The 24,257-nt window shown below is 34.4% G+C and overlaps 1 protein-coding gene across 6 annotated transcripts in view; it reads right to left on the minus strand.

The window, feature by feature from the left end:
- Positions 1-24,257, minus strand: part of PAPOLA (poly(A) polymerase alpha) — a 43,767-nt gene that overhangs the window by 11,440 nt on the left and 8,070 nt on the right. For 5 of the 6 annotated variants that reach the window (XM_039712448.1, XM_039712446.1, XM_039712447.1 and 2 more), the window contains exons 2-16: positions 23,674-23,844; positions 22,999-23,065; positions 21,617-21,698; positions 21,040-21,149; positions 19,065-19,118; positions 15,726-15,837; positions 14,411-14,500; positions 14,184-14,322; positions 12,624-12,696; positions 11,044-11,164; positions 10,058-10,142; positions 5,379-5,432; positions 4,490-4,609; positions 2,939-3,048; positions 219-340 (exon numbers count right to left, since the gene is read on the minus strand). In XM_039712448.1, coding sequence (XP_039568382.1) covers positions 219-340; positions 2,939-3,048; positions 4,490-4,609; positions 5,379-5,432; positions 10,058-10,142; positions 11,044-11,164; positions 12,624-12,696; positions 14,184-14,322; positions 14,411-14,500; positions 15,726-15,837; positions 19,065-19,118; positions 21,040-21,149; positions 21,617-21,698; positions 22,999-23,065; positions 23,674-23,844 — 1,510 coding nt within the window. Of the gene's footprint in view, positions 1-218; positions 341-2,938; positions 3,049-4,489; positions 4,610-5,378; positions 5,433-10,057; positions 10,143-11,043; positions 11,165-12,623; positions 12,697-14,183; positions 14,323-14,410; positions 14,501-15,725; positions 15,838-19,064; positions 19,119-21,039; positions 21,150-21,616; positions 21,699-22,998; positions 23,066-23,673; positions 23,845-24,257 lie in introns of those variants that run through there. The other variant, XM_039712450.1, reaches the window with a different exon arrangement.

The raw sequence follows: 24,257 nt of genomic DNA on the forward strand, positions 1-24,257 counted from the left end.
TGATGCTCTGAGAAATCTAGTATTATATTCAGTGCATCTAGTAATACTGCTACACTCAAATGAGATCATTTGCAGGTAAAATTAGGATCTCAAAATGTGATTTTAATTCCTGGATTAGTAAACCTAAAAATCTAAGTAAACCTAAATCAGTAAACCAAAAAATCAAAAATTTAAGAGCAATGGCATTTTCATTGCTGTCATATGTTAGAGAAGTTTACCTTTTTCTTTTTCTGAAGCACATGATTAGGTAGCAGTTGGTGAAGTTGCTTACGTTTCACATGTCTTGCAGCAATCTTCATATCCATCTCAAACATCTTGCTGTTTATTGCTTGCCTATAAACTACACAATTAGAATAACATTGAGACATACTGAAGCATTTTGCAAAGTCCACTTACTTGCCCAGGCAGAAACAATTTTCATTTCAGAGCACTTATTATCCTCAAGAACACGAATAATGTTTCCTTGTTCTGGAGGAAGAAAGGGAACTGCCTACCATGCCAGCACTGATAGTACAAACACAAACATTAGTTTGGAAACAGGTGACCTGGTTTTCAAGAAACATGTCTTGCAAACACACGGTTCTCTGTATTTTGAACAAGTTTTAACTCTAAGAGCTCTGAAGCAAACTCTTCATCTCAAAGGGACTAAAGATGGAAATAAAATTTCCTCATAAGAATTACAGCATTTACATACAATTATCTTCTTTGCAGGTGATTTTATTTATGCAGCTCCTTCACCAAGTGGGTTTTAATTCAGGAGTTAAGTGCTCATTTGCCACCTAACGTATTAAAATTACTCTGGCAACTCACACATCACTAAATTTTTATACAGAAGTAATTTATGTTTAGATTTTTTCTGTTTTCTTGAGCTTTTTTGTTGCTCTGGTTCTTGTTTGTTTGGTTTTTTTTTAATTTTGTATGGTCATTTTGGTGGTTTTGTTTGGTTGGTATTTGTTTCTTTTATTTTTGACTAGTATGAGAAGATATTTCTCTTCACCTCAGAACACCTGCTTCTGGAAAGTCACCATGGTAAGTGCTAGTACAAGAACTGTGCTGGAACCCAGCATGCTGGGTTCAAGTAAAGCCAGGTAAAAATGAAAAGCTTGTTCTTTCACACTGACTGTCTCCACAACATTGAACAAAAGCTGGGGCAGATGTATGAATAAAAAATGGTTCTGTAGCTCTTAAATACGAAAACTCAAGAGGCATCTCTCTGATTCACTGTCTATTCTACAAACATTAAGGAATCTCACTGAATAGGCTGTGAACAGGTAATTAAAAAAGGTGTTAAGAGAGAGGCACACAGAGAGCTCAATGAATACTGAGTATTAAAGCAAATACTGCACTACTTGTGGTATTGAAGAAGCTCATAATGCCTCTCTGTAAAAAACTATACTGGTTACAGCTAAAGTAGAAGCATGCTCAATGAAACCAGACATTGTTAAAGCGTTCCATATTCCTGATATTAGGTCTTGCCAAAAAAATTTTAGAATCTATTCCAAAAGACAGGGCAAAGAAGTCTTTAGGCTGAATTACAAACAATGAAGACAGGCTCACACTAATTTCAGATTACCAAAAAACCCACAACACACAAACATAAATAGTTTACTAGATTGTTACTTCTGGAAGCATATTCACAAATCAAAAACTCTGCATCACAGTTTGTTAGGATCTTGATTAAATGATCCTAATAGATCATTTATAAGTGGAGTATCTTCAATAATAAGATACTAATCTATTTAGACAAATTTCAGGAATATAGTACAAATAAATCACATCAAGTGCAAGTTTTAGTCTTTTCACACAAAAAATCTCTGACCAGTATACTACTGAAATATCTGTTTACAAACAATGAAAGATATGAGAAACTAACTTCTGAATTCCTTCACTCTTTCAAAGCAGCAGCCAAAGTATTATCTTTTCTAAATTCTCAAAAATTAGAATGATGTTCCTATAGTTGCTATAATTTCACCTTCATCACTAATAATTACAATACATATTTCAACTCTCAAGAAAGAGATGCCCCTCTGCAGCTATATATAACAATAAACAACTTTGAAACCTTATCATGATTTATAAATATGCCTATGTATTTACTGCATTCCTGGGTGTGAGGTGGAAGGGGGGCCAAGGTGTTCAATCCCCTTTCTTCCTCAGACTCAGTCTTAGAAATTCAGAGACTGTGGCTGCATTAGGTAACACTTGAACCTATGCCTTCAGCACTGTAAACACTGAATATTTGAGCCTCAACTGTTGCTTGTTAAAAAAAAAAAAAAAACAACCTGTAAATTTATTAGATAAATCTGTCAAAACTACTGTTCCTGACACTCTGATGTCACACTCTGCAGCTGCTACCAATTCTTTGTTTACAAAACTGCCTGTGTGTACTAAGTTATTTTTATGAATCAAAAAGTAAACATCAGAAAGTCAAAAAACTCTCTTCCACTGAGTGTCAGACATGAAAGTAAAGATTACTGAATCAATTATCTAGTATGAAACACCAGGGAATAAAAGATATTTTGTTAATCCACTGATAAATTTAGTTCCCCAAGTAGCAAAAATGTTTAAACTATACTCAAAATTTTTGAGGTTAAGCTTGCTAGCTTGCATACGATAACTAATTCATCTGTTTAATAAAGATTACAAAATAGTGTGCCACACTTTTAGTGAGATCTGCAAGATGCGTGTATAATTTTTCTCACTTTTAATGAGTACAAACTGAAAGTGATTAGTCTAAATCCTAACTAGATTTAGGAACATTGAAACTCATTGAAAATATGTTTCATGAAATAAAACCCCTACCTCCTCAGCTGAAAATCTCTGTGTAGATACAATTCTACTATTACTATGAGCATTATGAACAAAGACTACGTTTTGAGCAAAGTCAGTAACTTCAAAAAGTTTATTAATACCAGAACACCTAGAAAGCAAAACTCACCTGTGTCTGTAAAAGACTGAATGTCGTAGGTAAGATCAACACTTAAATTTTCAGAGTTTTCAGTTTTCTTAAACACCAATCCAATCACCCACATTGTACGGTATTCCTCCCTGGAAAATTTTATACAAAACAGTCATGTAATACTGACAGAATTAAATAGCTTAATAAGTTATTTGCTACAATAGACAACAGTTGTACTTTCTAGCTCTAGTAGCAATAGGAAACTACACAGAAAGGCAAAAACCAAGTTGACTAACAATATTTCTTTTTCACTCAAAATATAAAAGTCATTAAACACTACACATCTACCTCTAACAAATGAACTAAGATTATCAATAGATTACTCCATTCAGCTCTGTTCCCATATAGATACTCCTAGGATGAGAAAACCAACTCTCAACTAGACATAGCAACTATAAAGGCACTGAAAGTAATTAGAACCTATTATCCAGTTAAGCAACTTCCATTTTGCAACCTGAACATGCCTTCAATGCTCAAATTTCTTAGCTGTAACTGACCATAAACTGCAGGTTCCAGTTAAAACCTTCCCTTTGACAGCTCCCCTTCACATGGAATGGTGAAAGAATGTCCTTTGTATACACTGGGAAGACAACCTTTGCTAGAAGTATTTCTACTTCTAGCAAGTCCCCTGAAATAAGAGCTAATTGGAGGCTCAGCAGTTGTAGCTATATCCACCCACTAAACTGGTGCTGAGGAGGTACTGCCTGCTTTTGTCCAATTTTACTTGGAACACACGTGTAACAATTCTAGAACCTCTTAAAAAAACATAGCCCCACACTGTACTTGAAGCAGTTCATGTGTGGAAAAGGCCCTGTGCAAGGGTAACAAGGCTTTTCACGTATCCCAGTGAAGACAAATTGCTCCCCCATTCTCACACTTCACACAAAAATATGATTCCTAACAAATTAATTACAATGCTGTCTTGAAATAAAGTCTTACAAGAGTTTTCAGCCTCCACACACCTGCAATTGCTGTTTTGAGTGGGGGAGGAAGGAGTCAAAAAGCATTTAATATCCCCAACAATCTGAAGCACTTGATACTCTTTGCTGTTTCCACAGCTTGACAAATTCTAACCACAGCCATTATGATTTCAATGACATTCATCCCAATTACTAAATTTTATAACATTAAATGAACTTAGTTACTCAAGAGCTCTGTTCTACAGTGCCTGATGTTCTCCCAGATTCTCCACGCTTCCTCACAATTAAAACAGCATCAACTAAGTAGCAGTAACTTATACAGGTTGGCAGGAAATTATGCAATTAATACAGTTATTAACAAAAAATACATTTACCTTTATTTTCTGATTTAGAGACATTCTTATACAGAATTAAAGAGTACCTAATTTCAATAGTAACTGTTTTAAATATTACTTAAGAAGAGCTGAGCATCATTTGTTTGCCTTTAGGTGCTGTCATTAAAAATGAATCCTTTTAAGAGTCTATAAAAATGTCCATTTATTTATTAATGAAATTGTGTTTTAGTCAAGTTAGTTTCTCCATACTAAATGAAGAAAATGGGTTTGCTTACTTGTCAGGATTCTCCTTGGGTGCTGGGAATGACTGTGGATTCACATGAGCCAGTGTAATGAATTCATTCTTCTCCAGGTTTCCAACTAGAATACGGATTTTTGATTCCACCAAGCCCACCCTGTATAAATGTCATTTATTAACAAGATCTCATTAACAGGAAATAATAGAAGTATCTAACATCACGTATCAGGATAAAATCCTCAACATTCTCCTTATACTAATACTTGAGACTACTAATGAATTAGTGCACGTCACATTAATTCAGATCAATAATTTCAGTTAAGGCATTACAAAAGCTGACAAGGGAAGCTTAAGAATGCCCTGCAGCTCTCTCTGCAGCCTGATTTTACAAATGGAATTAAATACAAGACATTACACATCAGTAAAAGGCAGTTAGAAAGAGCCACCACATATTTATCCAATATTCTTTTGGCTTGAGATGATGAATTTTAGAGGTGAAGAAATTCCCAGTACTTGTCAGTCTTAGAATTTCACTAATAAAAGAGCAGAAACATGGGAAAGGGGAATTTTCGTTTTGAGAAACAGCATTTCAAGTGACTGAAAATATACCTCTTTACAATGCTTTTTTAAAAAAGTGCACAAGGCGTTCTGAGACTCCTGCTAAGGAAAAATTCAGGCAACAGCCTTCACTCCCCAGTTTTTAATTTTTACTGTTTTGTTGGGTTTTTTTTCAGAACTCTACAATCTTTATCCATTTAATTTTGAAACACTGAAGCTCCACTTTCATTCATTGAGAAGACACCTGATACACTAGATACTCCCTGTCCAAGGTTGATCGTGAGGGGGAAGGGAGGCGCTTCTTTTGGTTTGAGGGGGTGGAGGTGGTGTTTTGTTTTGGTTTTTTTTAAATCTCAAGGATTACTCACCATTCTAGTCGCTGTTTTTCTGTCGGTGCGCTTGCTAGAAGTACAATATAATGCCTTTGGAGATAAAGACAATATGCTATTCTATAGATATTTCTAAAACTAGACATTCAAACCTTAATACTAAAAGTTTGCAGTAAACTCTACATTGTAAAATACAGATTATTCACTTAAGTATATACCTTACATTAAATTAAGCTTTGTTAAGTAGAAAGAGAGGCTATGTCACAAGTGTATAACTAACAGACTTCAAAATATTTTGGAGTTTAGGAATTTTTTTGCAATTCCGCTGTAATACCTTAATAAAAGGTTAGGAATGTAGCACCAGTTGAAATATTTCAACACCTGAAGGGATCAGGGATTTAACTGACTACAAATCAAGAGAAAAGTTGTTCACAACTGCCTTTACATGTCAGCTGTCTTAGTTGCAACATTATTTCTGAATAGTGAGAAGAGTGGTTAGCACATACACATTTGCTCAAAATGCAAAATAACACTATGAAATGTGGTTTAAAAAATTTGTATCTGCATTTTGGAGTTCTCTGAAGACACTTATCTGAAACTTCATAAGGAATGTTTCCTCTGATGATAATTCTTAAACTCTCAATTATTTTCCAGGATATTCAGTGTATACCCACTGTAAGCAGATTTCAAAGAGACAGTACACAAAACAAGAACAGTATTTTAAACAAAGAAATCCAAGGACAGCAGAATGGAAAAGATTACTTTTAGCTTGAGTTCCTAATGAGGGCACTGAGGCAATCTCACATGCTTACAGACAGGTTTTTCAGAAGCTTAGCTGGGAAGTCTTTAACATCCTAAGTCATCCAGTGCTGCACTACTCTATCCAGATATGGCATGTGTAGGTACCTTCAAGCAGGATTTGAAGAACAGCAGTAACACAAGAGACCAGTCCCTAGCATATAGCTCACGGAGAGGAAAGCAAGGTCAATGACACTGAAAAACTATGTTGGTACAGAGCTCTCTGATGCCACAGGCCTTCAAATCACAACAGCAAATCCAAATCAACAAATCAAATTAACAGATGCATGTCTCTCTACTTATCTTTAGGTGGCAAGAGCCTAAATCTTGCTACATGCTACAATCCTCTGATTTCAGTCAGAGGATGTCAATGAAACAACAGAACTGCAAGGGAGAAATTTGGAGAAGTTTCTTCCCTGTTCTAAACAACGTAGAGATAAAATAATCTATTCATTTTGCATTTTGGCAGTATTAATTGCTTCACAGGAAAATGTGATGGAAAAAGATAAGAGACCTTTAATTCTGTATGAGGAGCTACTGGTTATTAATATTGGTTTATTCTAAGGAGCACTACACTTTCAGTAAGATTCCTACATGCACACTGCACACTTGCAGAATGTTTCATTCAGTAGATATGACAATGTTTAAGCTTTTTGATATTTTTAATCATGTCTGAATAGGCAACCACCTAGGAAAGAACCCTAAGCCTTATTTATGAAAAAGTAAGTGATGATTAACTATTTTTGCTCAGGTAGTGTTTGCTGAAAAGAAAAAATATCCAATTTCTCCTCACTCACCTACCAGTTGTTAGTGCTGAGAGGGAATTGTTCTCTAGAAATTTCCTACTACCATTTTGAATAAAATTAAATAATTTGTGTTAAAAATTAAGATACCCTTAGTTTTAAGAGTCCAAGGTCTCACTGCTAAATTTTGCTAAGGCAAAATCTTTTATCAGTGCCTCATTAATAGTTTTAGCACAAAGCACATGTACAATTCAGAAGTATGTATCACTTCACTATAAAGAAAAAATGGTCTTAGCTTAAGCTTCTGCCTCTGCTTCTCAATGGTAACTTTTAGACTCTGGGTACTATTCTGAGGTGTATCAGTTTGCGCTGTTGTTTGGGGGCTGGGATGTTTTCTCACTGTCTTCCATTCATAATTATTTTCATAAAAATAACCTAACACAGATAGTATGGAATTATAATACGTCATTAACATTTCTAAAAAAATACCCAAATTAGAGTAATATTGCTTTCTGGAGGAAAAAAAAAAGAAAAAAAAAAAAAAAAATACCCAAATTAGAGTCATATTGCTTTCTGGAGGAAAAAAAAAGAAAAAAAAAAAACAACTGAGAACACCTGAATATGTTAATTTCAATTTCTCTTTATTACTTGTCTAGGAATTACACTTTTATTCAGCACTTTACAGTCCTATGAAGCCAAGAATTTAAACCACCTTTTAAAAAGCTGTATTTATATTCTACTTATTTAGCAGAATTATCTCTTAATGACATAGAAACAATATGCTAGAGCTCATTAAGTGAGTACATGTTAATTTCAATTTTTCTTTATTACTTGTCTAGGAATTACACTTTTATTCAGCACTTTACAGTCCTATGAAGCCAAGAATTTAAACCACCTTTTAAAAAGCTGTATTTATATTCTACTTATTTAGCAGAATTATCTCTTAATGACATAGAAAGAATATGCTAGAGCTCATTAAGTGAGTACTATTTCTCTCAATACCCTGCTCTCTTGGTCTTAAGCTAAAAGGATTTCATTTCTCATGCAACACTTCAAACTCATATCCATTTGAAATCCTTGTCCCTTCCCTGTAGAACACCCTATCTAAATGTTCTTTGTCATTGCCTTCCCCTTCTAAAAATTTAAATCTACACAAGGGGCAGATAATACATGTTGCAACTCCCTAACTCCAACTAATTGCTGACATTTAAAAAGTAAGAAAAAAAGTAAGTAACTAAAAGTAATTTCCTCATTCTCCTAATTTCTAATCTGCTCCTACTATTCAGGTATGCAGTAGCCTACAGATTTCCTTAGTCACACATCACTGAGGTTTATTTTAAACAGAGAAAGTCAAAAGTGCTTATGAACAACAGATATTCAGCAACTAATTGCGATTTAGAGCTATTTAGAAGCTATGCTTTCAGAGATTAAAAGAAATGTTTGTCTCAGAGCAAGGATCAGATGTTCTCTAATCTGGCAGATTATGCTATGAATTTCAGCAGAACATGCCAATCTACAATTTAAACAGGAGAAGAGTGTGAAGAGGGAAAAAAATTCAAAATATCTTTTAGATGGAGAACTGACCCAAGAGATCTGACTTTACTGCATACAGATGACTGCATACAATTATTAACTTTGTAAATCCTACTAACCAAAATCATAAAATTAACCTAAGGGAAAACAGAGAAAATCCTGGGTAAATTAAATTAAAGCAGGCATCATAATACCATTCCATACTTTAAAAAAAAATCAGAGCAAAAATATCTTGTGCAAAACAGAAAACCTGGATATGTAATGTTGAGCAAGAGAAGATTTTATTGCAACACCTGGTAAAATGGCTTAAGCTAGTACACAAAAAAAACTGTATTAAAATGGAGATTATTTCAAATGACAATAAAAGCTTCCTATTTTTTTCTACTTTTGAAAGAAACAAAGAAAATGTACTAGGGAACTTATTAGCAACCTCTCAAACAGAAACTAGTTTGTCTGCAGCCCATTTTTTTACTTAAAAAATAATATAATTTAACAGTGTTTTTTTAATGTTTTCAATCTTAAGTTCCAAGGAACAACATAAAAGCCATCCAAATGTCTTAAAGCTTTTATCATGCAAAAGGTACAGAAACAAAACACAGACACATTATGAAGGTCATCAGTCTCTTTTAATGGGGGAACTGTATATTTCAATCTTGTTTAGATTAGTACAAAACCAACCAACCACCCAACACAAACAAGTGTAAAATATATTTGATCTTGATTCAAGAAAAATGGGTCTCCAATTTGAACTGAGGGCAAAGAAGATGTAGTCCATATTTTAATAATCCATATTTATTATAAAAATACAACTTTCAGCAAGTCCGTATATGTATACATTTAACAAGCTTCTGCCCCACAAGCATATTACTAAAAACCCTAAAAATGTGAAGTGAGAATTTCAATATTTCCCTCAGAGACATTACAAAAATAGAAAAGCTAGGTGTGAGTTAATATAACATCCAAGAGCCTTAAGCTTTAATGAAAAAAAATCTATTAATAACTAGTACAACTGGTAGTCAACACAACTGCAAAAATATCTTTTATTATCAGAGTAAACTGTTGACTATATTGTCAGAAGAAAACATACAGTTTCAAGTACTTATTCATTTAAGTACTGACCTTCTGAATAAGTTCTTTTATTATGTTTTTTCTTGGGAAGACCCATTTTTAGAATGCTTACTGACAGGACTAAAGAACATTTCTATTAGTCAAACCAGATGACACTTCTTCAATGTTATTGGTAGGTGGCATACCAATTCTAGAGTTAACTGGTGACATTCTAAATATCTGCTCAGGGACTAACTGGTTTCTGAAGTACAGGTTTAAGACAGAAAAAGTACCTGAGGATATGATATACTTTTCAAGAGAAAGGACAGTAGTGTATTCTCTCTCCCACACTAGAAAAAAACCCTAACAAAACACTTTTTGGACATCTAATGTATGTATATTTACAATCCTGTGCTACAGAGCATTGAGGTAGTTCAACTGATAAACTTAAAATATTCTGCCATGCCATAAAATACATACTTGTACTTCTGAACTGGACATCTAATGTATGTATATTTACGATCCTGTGCTACAGAGCATTATGAGGTAGTTCAACTGATAAACTTAAAATATTCTGCCATGCCATAAAATACATACTTGTACTTCTGAAAGAAGTTTGGAGCTTCAAAAAGTTTGGACCACTCTGCCTTACTCAGCAAAATTTCATCTGTGATAGCAAGACCTAAATTACAAAAACAAAAAAGAATTTAAACTTTTTTTTTTTAAATACAGTCTAGTATCCAGAGTAAAGACAGTTTGTTAACTAAGCAAAATCTACTAAGAATTACTTCCTCCCTTCAAATTCACAGCAATTTACCAACAAGATTTATAATTCATTCATCCTTTCATTAGTCATTAGTTAAACCATATTAATAAAAAAACTCAATCTGTGTACAAACATATGTTAATTGATCTGATTATTTCACATTTTTGCTCTGTGGTGTAACACAGCTCCATTTCATTTTTTTGCATATGCCACACTAACTATTCAGTTCAAAGACAACAGATCTTTCCCTTGCAGTATTGAATCGCCTCTTGTGCAAGGCATTTCACAAGGCAAAGAAATGGTGAGTCAGTAAGTCAGTGCTCTGTCTGAGAAAGCTAGCTGGTAGTTGCTCCCTGCATCAAATCTACTTCTTGCTTTGATAACATCTTCCCTTTTCTGCTATAATTATTCATTACTTGGATGTATCCAGAGGACTCATCTTCAAGAGTCTACTGACTTATATTAGGCCTAGAAACAGGCATCAAGTGGAACTATTGCTAATCTTTCATGTAACATGACACAATCTAAGCCACTAAAATGAAGTTATTATACCATTAGTTCTAATTTTCAGAGCACAAGGCATCCTCTTTCATTACCCTCAGTTCTAAGAGTGAAGGACAGACCTGCAGAAGGATCCACTAAGTTTGCAGTGTTAAGCAACATTAGGTGTAACAGGCCAAGTTCAACCTCCCTCAAAACAGTCTCTCAATAGGCTTTTTAACACCCACCCACCTCCCCCTTTCAAAGCATACCCACAATGAAACTATTTTAAATCTGTCTGAAAACATCTATATAGAGAGCATAAGATAATACTTACCTTGTTTAAATTCCTCTACCATGACCATCCGTGTGGAAACGGACACATTGTACGTAGAGTTCTGCTGTGGGTATGCTGGTGTAATTATAGGCATAAGATGGTACCTATCACTGGGGTTTACCTACATATAACAACAGCCAATCAGTTTTCTTCAAGCATACACATCAGTTAACCAATTTGGATTTCTCCCTTTACTACAACCAAGTCTTAAGTTTTAAGAGACCTTCATTTGCAGACCAAGAGTACAGAGAAAGTTTAGAAAACAAGAATAGTGTTTTGACAAAGGACATCTTTCTGAACAACAGTGATGTGGGAGGGCTGTAACCTGTCAGCACATCAAGATCAAGTTGCAGGCATTTCTAAATCCAGAAATGCCAACCAAACAGAACAATTTGCCTCTTTAATAGGAATTAGTTTGTGATCACATGAAACCAAGGACACCTCATCACCATCATGCACCTTCTGCAGAATGACTGTCTTCGGACCTTGTGAAAGGTATTTTATACTTTATTTCTGTAACACTACTGAAAACTAAGAGCCATTTTAAGAAAAGAGGCTCTATGGAACCTGACAGAAGCATCACTTGCATTAACGTACTTTTATTTAACAGCAGACAGAGTAACAAAAAAAGAAAGGACACAACATACATACCAAAGTACATTAAAATATTATTAGGGTAACAATCTTGTAGAAGGTAAATAAAAGATAAACCCCTGCCATTACCTTAGCCCACTTTGATTAATTACTACAACAGTTCCTGTCACACACTGACCTCAAACCTCCCGTTTCAGGAATAACAGACTCAAGAATGTGTTTTTAACCACTTCACATATTTAAATGTGAACTTTTGTCAATCAGAAAAAACAGATTTGAAGTACAATAGGGAATGCAACTCAACCTCTGATGCTTACACTACTCATAAAAATAAAGATTAACTGAATACTATGATTGACAAAACAGCATTGAGCCTCTCATATTATGTCCGGAAAGCTCACAATGGGAGCCATGCATCTGCTGCAAGCTGTTTCACTGACTATCTGAATGACAAACATGTCCAATATCCTTAATGTAAGTGCTACAAAGGTGGAGATCATGTATTATAAACAATACACAAAATAACTAAAAGACTTCAAGTTATTATCTTCTTTGGTGCAAGATGAAAAGACACTTTACTACAACTACATGGAACCAAGCCTATCTAACTGTAACTTGCACTGAAGTGAATTCAAGATACTTGAAAAAGTAACAGGTTTTAAATAATAAGCAAACTATTTTAAGATTAGCAATTTTCCAAAAATGCATCACTTTAAGACATAAAACCATTTATGCTGAGTTTTTTATTAAGATCACTTATTGCAAAAATTGGGAGAAAAAGTACATTGTTTAGCAAGTATGCTTCAAGCAGTCAATTCAGAAAATTAGGGTAACTTTGTTCTATACTGAGAATTAGAGGTTACTCATAAAGATATAACACCACAACATTAAGTTCAATAAACCCAACATGAAGTTCACCTAGAATTTTTTAAGCAACCGAATTTATTGTACAGTGTGACTTAGAGGGGAAAAAATAACACACTAACCCTTGGGTCCCATACAGGCAAATTAAGATTGCATTCTTCTGGCTGTTTCAATAGCACTGGATTTGGCCATTCCCTGTTCAAAAAGATTGTAGGACTGAATAAGACTACTGGATACAACCATGTATGATACACAAACAACACTTTTGAATGTGATCCATCTTAAATCTGTTCTCAAAATAAAGCACCATTTCCTCACAACTAGGCTGGTCTAACTGGGGCTGTTTAAATAACCTGTATTGCTGAACTGCAACAAAGCTGCAATTAGCTTCTCCAGGCATCAGAACAAGGCATTTTCTGTAGTCCTGAAAGTTTAGAACCACTGGTTTAGATAACTAATTTAAACTCCTCTATATTCTTCTTGAAATATACTAATCAAAGACAAATTCCTCTGGGAAGATTGACATTGGGTCCATCTTCAAGCCAGCTGTTTCATGGACAAACTATAGAACAATCAGCCAGCACAGTTACAGGTATAAAGCATCATTAAAAATCATATGTATTAAAATAACATTATAATTAAGAGAGAAAGAAACCTTGTTGTATTAAACACTACAAAATAACACTTGTTCTCCAAGTCTTCTTAACCCATGATTAAAAATTACCTTCCTATAAAGAGCAGAAGTCTTGGAATTTGGAATTGTCTTGGAATTTGTACATTATGCTCCTATGCTATGCATGTACAAACTGGAGAGAACTCCAAGAAACACATTAAACAGAGATTGCAACCAATTCCCCTCTAGTACCTTAGTGTGGCAAAATATTACTAAACACTACGTACCTCAAGGAGGCTATAAAGCCTATGAATACAAGACAGTGAAAGTGTGCAAATTATCTTCACATTAAGAAAAGACACTATACTTGGAGGAAAGCAACACCTTGGTAAGTGATTCTTAAAGACTATCAGCGTCTCATGAAGAATACAGGTATCCAAACATGGACTTCCAAGAAAAACAGTATTCATTTGTAATCTGCAAAGTTGACTTTTGTCCCATTTGTTCTAAATTTACTTGGAATGTTCCCATCAGAGTTATTCAAACTGTGTTTCTGAATTAACTAGCTCTACAGTATGAAATGGCATGTAATTCTGAAACACCTACCACTCCACACTGAAAAGATTAAAACCCACATTTTTGCCATTGGCTCTCTTAAATTGCATTTAATCTATGTACCTAAACCAGATATTGGCATACCTCCTTTACCCATTATCCCAGTACCTGAATATTAAAAGACTAAATTTTGGATCATATGCTATTATTTTGTACTATATAAGTATTTTATCTGAAGAGTATTGTTGAATTACAAAAAATACTTGAGAAAATTTAAATTAAGAACTGGGTGGCTTTGGTTTGGATGCTCTAAAAACAAGATATGTTGGATGACTTACTGAAAAACTAAGCTGACAATTTCTGGTGGCAAGAACAATGCTTCTAACGTAATTTAGTAACAGCTGAAAATGGTACCATAAAAACAGGACTAAAATTTAGTGTCTACAAACAATTTTATTTTAGTTTAATCTAAATTAAAAACAAACCAAAAAAAAAACCAAAAAAAAAAACATACCATTTAGAAAATACCAAGAAAAATTTATGTACAAGAGTTGATGCTATTGCATTTGGATAAAGCTGGCAAGTTCTTGCTACTAGCATAGCCCAGGAAACACCGCCAAGGAAACCTAGTATATTGGAATAGATGTTGTGGCCTGCGAATCGAGAAGAAAAAGACAAAGAGATGTCAGTAACCAGAAGAGGTAGTGAAAACTTCACAAATTTTGGAATATAACTGCTTACGTTTTGCCCACAATTTGATAGCTCTCAGAGTTAACCTGAAGTTGTCAATGTTTGGTACTAGATGCAGAATTTCATCGGTTACTCGGCAACCTGCAAAAGACAGAATTAATTACAGTTGCTTAGTAGTTTCCAAAGTTTTTTGCTTGCTTATCCTCCCCCACTGTTAACACTATCAAACTTTTTAGCATGCTGGAAACTCATTTCATATTCTGATCACTTTTGTTTTGGATTAGAAAGCTTCACGTAATTTTCATGTGCCTTTTTTCATTTTTAGTGTTTTATGGCATCACGTAGCCAATTCATGAGTGCATGACTACCTATTTGGACTATATAAGCTGTTGAAGAAACAAACAAGTTCTGCTGTTATATGAATAGATGCAGTATATTATGGAATGTGCAGGCAAACTAAAAAAGGTTAAGTCTTTGTGAACCTACAGAAAACATGCCAGCCATAGGCCAAAGCTTTGAATTTTAAAGACCAGGCTAAAAAGAATAGTTTTTAAATATACTAGCTGTACTGCTACTTTGATGACGTATTTTCAGACTGTAACATTAGAGATAGCAATATTAACTGCTTGATTTTAGGGGGTTTATAATAAAGAATAAGTAGTACTTCATTGTTACTAAGTAGCTGCATAGAGCTATTTGGAAGAAAATAGTATTATCTACGACTACTTTTAAAGTAAGAGGCAACTACAAATTCTAGAGATTACACAAGATGGGAATTTCACAAAACAGTTTAAGTGGATGCAATGATCTCAAATTATGAAGTTTTTAGCTTGTAACAGCAAATCAGTGCTTCTCATGCAAACATGCTCCTCTTCCCCATCAAGCTGCAGCCAGGCTGAAGCCCCTACCATCCTGTACACAAATAACCATTTTTTAAACAAAGGTATTATAGAGAAGTTAAGGGTTACACAAGCTAGTAAGCTACTAAAGAACTGACCTCAAAATGACACCATTTTGATATCTCCAATTTATCACTGAAGCAATTTCATGTATGTTTATGCAAACACAAATTAAAAAACAAGCACACATCTTTATTTATAAAAATAGGTAATGCTCCACACAAAAGTATTACAAGTCTCATTAATTTTTAGAGCCATATACCAACCAAACGAGAAAAAAATTATAAACAGTCTGGCCAACAAGCAACAATCCTTCTCTCCAAAAAGGTATACCAAACTGGCAATAACTTTATTTCCAGATATGAAGTTGCTGTGTTTTCAGTCAAATTCACAACTACTGTATCAAAGAATCTAGAACAATTATTTAAAGATTAAATAAGCTGATATACAAATCAGTACATACATACCATTAAGACTTCGTATGCATCTAATGTCTAAATTTTTAAGTAGGCTGTCGTCTCGTAGATCTAAGTCCTCAGGAATAGTTTGCAGTGCTAATCTTGCAAACAAAATATCAATCTTAAGAACAAAAAAAGATGTAAGACATTAGAAAACTGTTCTTTCTTCTGTAGGATTCTGTAAGTAATTTTCATCAAGTTTACTAATAGCGGTCTTGCTAGTATACAAAGAATCCCTTTAAAAAATACATACTAGCATCTTTCACAGACACTTAAAGAAACACTTTCAGATGCTTAATCTCTCTTACAGCTCCTTTTCCAAGAAGATACAATACCCATTTAGATTAATATACAACCAGCACACACAAAAACTATGCTGACTGCCAATGTAAATAAAATCACTTGAGAACAAGCATCACTTCTAGGTCAAGAATACAAAATCCTACCAACATCAGAACACACAATGAAAACATAAATCCTGGTTTAAGCCTAAGTAGTCTCAAATATTCTATAGAAGAATTCTAGAGAAGACTGAGGGGAGCCCCCATTGCATCCCCTCATGAGGATGTCGAACATGACAGAGGGGCAGGTATGGATCTCTTCACTCTCATAACCAGTGACAGGACTCAAGGAAAAAGCATAAAGCTGAGCCAGAGGAGGCTTAGGTGACACAACAGCGAAAGTTTTTTCACCCAGAGGGTGGTTGGGAGCTCAAACAGGCTCCCCAGGTCAGTGATCATAGCCCCAAGCCTGACAGAATTCAAGAAGCATTGAGAAAACCTCTCAGGCTCAGGGTGCGACTCTTGGGATGTCCTACACAGGGCAAGGAGCTGGACTTGGATTATCCTGATGGGTTCCTTCCAACCCAGCATATTCTATGAGTACATGAAAATCACCAGGGAATTACAGGAAGAGTAGGATACCTTCCCTATCCCCTGTAAAGCACAAGCATAACTAGTTGACTCAACATATGAAGACCAGTTTCTGTGAAGAATCCACATACCTGATTACACAAAAGATTTTGAAAATTCAGCAAAATGCTTAGCAAGCATACACATTTTCAAAGTACGTTCAATTTTTTTGCTATTTTTTCTGTAACACTTAAACATAACAGTTTTTCTAGGCCAAGAACATCTAAAATACTATTCAGCACTGAGTTAGTTTTCCACTGCCCTGCACACAAGGACACTGCAGAGTGCAGAAGTCAGTTTGCCTTTCCATCAGTCAGTTGATGAGAACATCAAGTGCCTATCAGCAGACTGTCTGCAAGGCAACAAAGGCACTTCACCAAATGAGGGTTTTAACCAAAGTGGTTATCACTTGACCTACAAGACGATGAAATACCGAGAACTATTGCACCAAGAACTAAACTGGTTCAGTTACATGAAAATTATTCCAGATAAAGTGAAGCTGAAGACACCTTAAAGACTTTTTGTAGGTACTTAAAACTTTGCAGCCATCTGTTTTAAACTATGAAGCCCTTCTCCACATAAAAGTATTTCCAAAGTATCCAGTGCATTTTGTATTTCAAAGTCCTTAATAGCTGATCTTATCAACAGTCTGTATTACACACTGAAGTTCCTACTTGAGTCAAAAGTACTACTTCTCAGTGTAAAACAAGTTCAAAATTACCTTCAGTTTGAAATTCTGCTCTGATCTCTACAAGGTCTAGCACCTCTAAAGATTCAAAGCTCATTGACATTTATTTTCAAATAAAGAAATTAGCAGTGTGTCTTATGTAACTGGGGGAGAGGTACTGGCAATCAAATACAAAGTACTCTACAGGAACAACAAAAAAATTAATAAAATTGTTTATTTTAAACAAGAACATAAAATGGGCATGTAAAAACTTATTGCCTGGACTTTTTTAAGTTTTAATAACAGGATCACCATAAAACTAAAGTCCTTTTCTTCAGTTATACCTTCTGGCATGTTTTGCCTGGGTTAGCAAGAGGAAAATTAAAATCTTTTGATACTGACATAGCTGGGCACAAACACAACTATCAGAAACTGTGGCCCAACAACACTGGTATATACAAAGAACGTGCTTATGATATAAGAAAAAGAATTCTCATCACTGTAAGCAACATGAGTTGTCTCAGTAATAAACCTAAGCCCATAAAAATCCATAATAAATTTCTATCTTGGAACAAGATGTTACTTCTTTAAGAGGAAACAGTCCTTTTTTTTTTCCTATTTGGTCTTGTATTTCAAATTTCATTTTTTAAAAAGGAGAGACAACTACAGCTTGAATGACTACAGGGAAAAATAAAAAACAACAACATACAAAAACCAAACAGACCAGAGGACAGCAATAGCAAGTTTCAACATCTAGAATGAATACCTAAGCTATGTAAACGGCAAAGAGATTGTCCAGAAAAATGTTCCTTAATACCCAACTGCATATGGACAGTTTAAAATGGCTAACAGATACAAATTCACAGACTGGGAGAGAAGGAGTTGCCAATCTTGTGTGCAATACTACACCACATAATTTGCCAGAAGATTAGCATGGGAATTCTTTCCCCTCTGTAAACTAACTTGTATCCACCAGTTACTGGTTGAGATAATCCAACTATAACTCTCATTAACTGTGTGTATAAACAGTTTGTATGGTTTTGTCTTGTCACCAAAAGATGATAGTTTGACTATGTAACAGTCTGACAAGAATAAACAGACTATCTTTTGAAATCACCATTCCTATTTCCCTAGCAAAAATCAAATTAAGCAAATTCTGTACTCTAAGACAGCTGATCCATCAGGCTACAGTCACCAAAACCATGTGTCACGTGTTTACAGATATGTCAAGAGATCAGGACAAAAGGAACACTCAGCCTACCTTCAGCAGCACACTTCTGATAACTACTTAAAGACCACAACTTTCTATAATGTAGAATAATCAAGCAAATCTTTCATGTTTGGACAGTAATCATTAACAGTCAAAAAAAATTCTGAAGCCACATTATTTAGAAATATAAAGTCATTAAATTTATATTTAATACAAATAATTTTATTCTAACATTATTAAATATTAAGCCTAAATAACGCCTATACTGGTACTCTACAGGTCAGTAAACTAATCAGTACAAGTGGGTAGAAGAGCCAAAAAAAAAAAAAAAAGGACACGGAGATATTCTAGACACAGCTTTAAGTCCATCAAGAAGAACCTATTTCAGTCTTAAATCTCCACTTTAAATTACACAACTGAGGACTGTTGACTAAATCTTAGGTACAAACTTCAGAGAATCACTTTAATAGCATTTCTATTACTGAATAATGACTTATTAAAATCTTAAAAACTTGGTTTTAACCATGTTCTACCAAAATAAATTAAAATAGGATCTTTACCTCTATTCCATCAAAACAAAGTTTAATAACTGGGACAAAAGCTTCTTCAACAGCCTGGGGGAAAAAAAAGGCGCATTTTATTTTCAGTATAGAGAACATTTATAAACAATAGCTACCAGGTCCAGACAATCATAATGAAATGCTATTTATATCAATGCTTTTCTGCTTTCAGGTTGATTTTTGTCAGCAATGTCTCTCTCCACCATTGAGAACTTACACAGTAAGCACTACCTACTAGGTGCTACAGCTGTCTAGATATTAATAGTGATCCAAACTTGCACCCACCAGTTCTGATGGGTACAACATTCAACCCTTTTCTCCCTACACACAAGACATGATCATTCACTCTCCACAAACATCTCAAAGTATTCCAAGCCCAAGCTACGGGGATTCTTGCTCTAAAGGGCCTATTATTTTGGCTTCGACAGCTGGTACAAGAAATGAGAAGACTGTATAACTGTGCAGCCTGACACCACCTAAAGCAGTTGCAAGTCACCAGTCTCCAGAGGTCAAGCATGTTTATAAAATGTGGTCAATAATATGGTGTTTTGATGAACAATATCACAATGGCACTTCACATCTATTCTGGAATCAGCTATGAGTATCATTTTCCTGAACTAAGCATCTGAACTAAATGCAGATCTGCAGCACATTGTTTTAGTAAAAGCAAAGAACACTGCCTACCTCTAAATAAGAAATACTCTGAACTGTTACAGAATAAACTTCCAGAAGTATTTCAGTTCTTACCAAGAGGAAGAGACAACACTACTGGCTGTGCTCAAACCTTAACTAATGTGATCTTAATGTTACTGGTTGGCAGGATGGATTGATCCTAAGCAAAAATCATATTTACAAGTGTCTCATACTCACTACAGTAACCACTAAGAAAGTCTGTGTTCCTCTAAAGATGGAGATGTACAAACTTCTAATAGTATCTGGAATGATTTAAAAGTATTATGCCACCCTGACATAAAGGTTATTTGCATCACTATAGTGCTAGAATGGATACCATACATACCTTGCTGCTAAATCACCTACATTACCTGGAGTTAAGAGTTTACAGTAAAGTTGAATGGAAATCTGAAAATCTGAATCCTCTCAAATATAGCATGTCAAGTTAAAGACTACTGAATATGTTCAGATAAAGCGTTGAAAACAGTTATCTCAGTGCACTAGATGTTTGCACTACCCTGGTAGTTACCAGCTACAGGGTGCATAGATTGGAAGAGTGCTGCAGAGTTAGTTCCATTTATTTTCTGAAAGCAGGACTAAACCAAAACAAAGACTTGCCAGCAGCTATCTCCATCTAAAAAAAAAAAAATCTGGAGGAGCGAAAATTTATTCTGAGCCAATATCAAGATTAAAGCTCCCAGCATCTGACTCAGGGAGGCGTGTCACTGAGGTATAAAAGAAACAAAATACTGCATCAGTACAGTCTTCCACTACTATAAGGGAAATCTTCATCTTTAGAATCTAAAAATCATGCACAAGCATTTAGTAACAAGATAAATTAAAAATAGAATTTCCCTTTTCAAATGAACAGTTGACAGCCAAGATAAAAAGTTTAGTTACCATCAACCACCATTACTATTTATGTAAGTACAAAGTTATAAAAAAGCAGCATAAAATCTTCCCTAAAACCAAACAAGTCTGGTCCTGAACCCTGTCAAACTAACGTTTACATTTGTGTCTGCCTGCTTCTAGACCGTAAGCAGAAATTTTGCCATACTAATACACATGCTAAGAGATCATTCTGCCATTCAAATTTTTGAGTGTATCTATTAAGTGAGACGAGAGAAAATTGTGAAGATTTTGTATTTATTTGAACTCTTATGACAGGCTTTGCTGCGGGTTAACAAAAGTCTTTCAAAAAGTCTTAACAGTAAAGCTATATTTACTTATTTAATGTAAAATCTTTCACTACAGAATTCTCCTAATCCTCAGGTCAGCAAGCTATATCAGGTGTTTCACATACCCTCAGATCTTTCACTTCTTCTTGTTGTTTTAACTTTTCATAAAACGATGTGAAAAAATCACTTCTTTCAACATGTCTTGGTGCAACACACAGGGCATCAATATCAGCACCTGAAATTGTTAATCAGCAGAAGTATTATTACTCAATATTTCACATGAACAGAATGCCAGCAATAGGTATACTTTTATTAATAATTAAGCAGTAAAATTTAGTTTCTCATCATGTGGAATGATGTTTTTTTGACACACTAAGTCAAACCAAATGAAAAACAATTCATAGCCATTAAACATAGAGAAGACATACATACACTCTTGCTTCAGTTGTGGAACACTTGTCATTTTCAAAGAACAAAACATGAAAATTTAAGTATACAACTTCCTCTTTAAATAATTTTCAACTTTTTAGTCTGTTTCTCAATCCATGATGAAAACATAATATAGGAATATATTTATTTTATTTAGGATGAAGACTAGAGATGGTTAACCAAAAAAATTAAGAAATCTAACACCACCTCAAATACAACAAGACCAATCATTAGCTCAAACACATGGATTTTTATCACAAAAGGAAATGTTACCTTTTGTATGAACCCCTAATCTGTAGGATCCAAATGTAAAAATTTTTCCTCCAACATTTTCTATTACCGATTGTGGAAGATTCTAAATGAAGCAAAAAAAAAAAAAAGTTATTTTAACTTAACAACTAACAATCAACACAAACCATTTCTTTTCAAACAAGAAGAAAAATGTTGCACAAAAATTATGCTGTTGAACTACTGAAATAATCTCAGTATTCACAGAAAAGACCTTTGCCACTTGGATAATTTATAATATTTCAACTACATTACACATTACTACCTCAAACCTGGTAATTGCACCAATTCTACACTTCAGGTGCAACAGCTTTATAACATTAGAGATCAAACATTTTGCTTACCACTCAGACATTTTAGACAGACACGGAAATAGATGATGGATTCCAATTTAGAGCAACTCAAAACACAGCCTACTGTATCAGTGTTTATTACATTACTTTCAAACACACTTGTACCACAGCCTTTAAATGGGGGGTTGGGAAAGACATTTATTTTATGTTTAAATTGTTTAGGTACATCTACTAAAGTTCCTAGTCTTTAAAAACCATTGAATCCACAGTACCGTGGGCAAAGAGGGCTATCCTTTCATAACAGGATGCTATGCTACAATCTGAAACCCTACAGGAATGTTTGTTTACACAGCACAAGAAAAAATAAATCAAAACTTCTATTTTGCAATGTACATGATATTAACTTAAGCAGCTTTCTATCTTACATGAGTCATGATATTCTCACTATTTTGTTTTCAAGGATCAAAACACACATAGCAGGGCTGTCCCTACCCATAATCTTGTTCATATATAAATTCTCATTGCATAAGGAAAACATAGGATCCCAAACACACACAAACCAAAACAGCTTAAAAAAATCAAGTGTTTCCTCTAGATAAAAGAAAAATCTATAATCACACAAGTCTATAACCATTCAAAAAATATGTGTGAGAGCATTGATTCCTATAACATGGCAAAAACAGCATCAGCATTATCAGTCTACAAAAGTAACATCACAGGTACAACATTAAAGAAAAAGACAGCAGACCACAAAGATGCAGAAGTTCATTTTAAGATCAAGCACTATTTCACAAAGGCAAATACTCTAAGCCTGTGATTAGTACAGTACCATATGCATTAATTTTGAGAAAAAGTCAAGTTACACCGATCAGTTTCTTTCTTTGACAAGGTTCTACTATGAAGGGGCAATGATGCTTGTAAAGTAAAAGACACTACACAAGGATGGTATGTATCTGTCTTAATATTCAAATCGAAGGTTCATCCCATTTAGTACAGGAATGTGTTTTGGAATAATCTTCCTACAAAAATCTTAGAAACACAATATTGGCAACCCCATGTAAAGTACATCCATACCTTGCTTTCACTGATTTCCCGTATCCATTCCTTTACCAAGTTATTTAGTTTTCCCAAAATTAGAATCCTATTAATAAAACAGCAGAATGACAGGTTACAAACTTAAACAAAACTAGCAGAATTTTTTTTAAGACTGTGATCATCATTACACAGTAAGTCAACTTGAATAACATTACAGACCTAATTAGAGATCTTGTTATATATACATATATACTGAAAGTTACTCCTACAACATTGCCACTATTTTTCACCCCTTAGAAACATTCAAGAGATTTAAGCTCCAAAAAAATGAAAACATGCAAGGCATATGCACATGAATTCAACTCATTTTCAAAATAAAAATTTAATTTGTATAACACATGCATCTAAAAGAACAGTGATAAGCAGTACTGAGAGAGGAAAAAAATCTATAGAAAGCTTAATAAGGAAAAAAAAAGTATATGGTCCATTACGATGAAATAGTGATGAAGGGGAAAAAATGTAAACCAGCCTCTTAAATTTAAAGGCCATTTTAATTCCTCGCTGTGTTTGAGGTATTACTCTTAATTGAGAAAAATTAAGCTTACAATTCCACTAGGCTTTTAAGAAACCATTTGAAAGAACACACATACACACACTTGGTCTTCAACAGTCACACATGAACCTCATGACAGGACACAAACAGTGTTCACTCACCTGCGTTGCAGCTCTTCTTCCTCTTCAAATACGCCATAAGGTTTTAGGGTTTCGATTAATTTCTGGGTAAGCATGCAGTCAAACTCCTTGGGGGCAGCTAAACTGATGGGTGAGGTAATGCCATAATGCTTCTGTAGTTGCTGTGTTTGTGATCCCTGGGTTGTAACGGGACTAATAAAGGCAATTAGATAAAGTTACTGACAGGAGCAAAACAAAAAAAAGTATTTCTTTTTTCTCATCAGAGTAGACAAGAGATACATACTAAGAAAAAAAAAGTTAAGCCTAGATGATTTCCATCCCAAATCACTGTGTTAAATCTGTCCTGCTAAGCAGGACACCAACAGAATTACCTTTCACCTACTCTTAATATGCATTCATATTTTCCCCCTGTATTTTTTTTTCATTCTACTAGGGCAAAAGCTGTATCAGTTTTCATAAAGCCTAATGTAAAGAGAACCCTTCAAAAAGGGTCAAGCTGATAGCAAAATTGAAAGTCCCACTCTTGGCAGTCATAACATTCGTTGGTATATTGCTGCAGTATCAGGCCTGCATGTTTATACCTATTATATACTATTTCTATCATA

This window comes from Passer montanus, unplaced genomic scaffold, assembly GCF_014805655.1.
Source record: "Passer montanus isolate IOZ18808 unplaced genomic scaffold, ASM1480565v1 scaffold27, whole genome shotgun sequence".
NCBI lineage: Eukaryota > Metazoa > Chordata > Aves > Passeriformes > Passeridae > Passer > Passer montanus.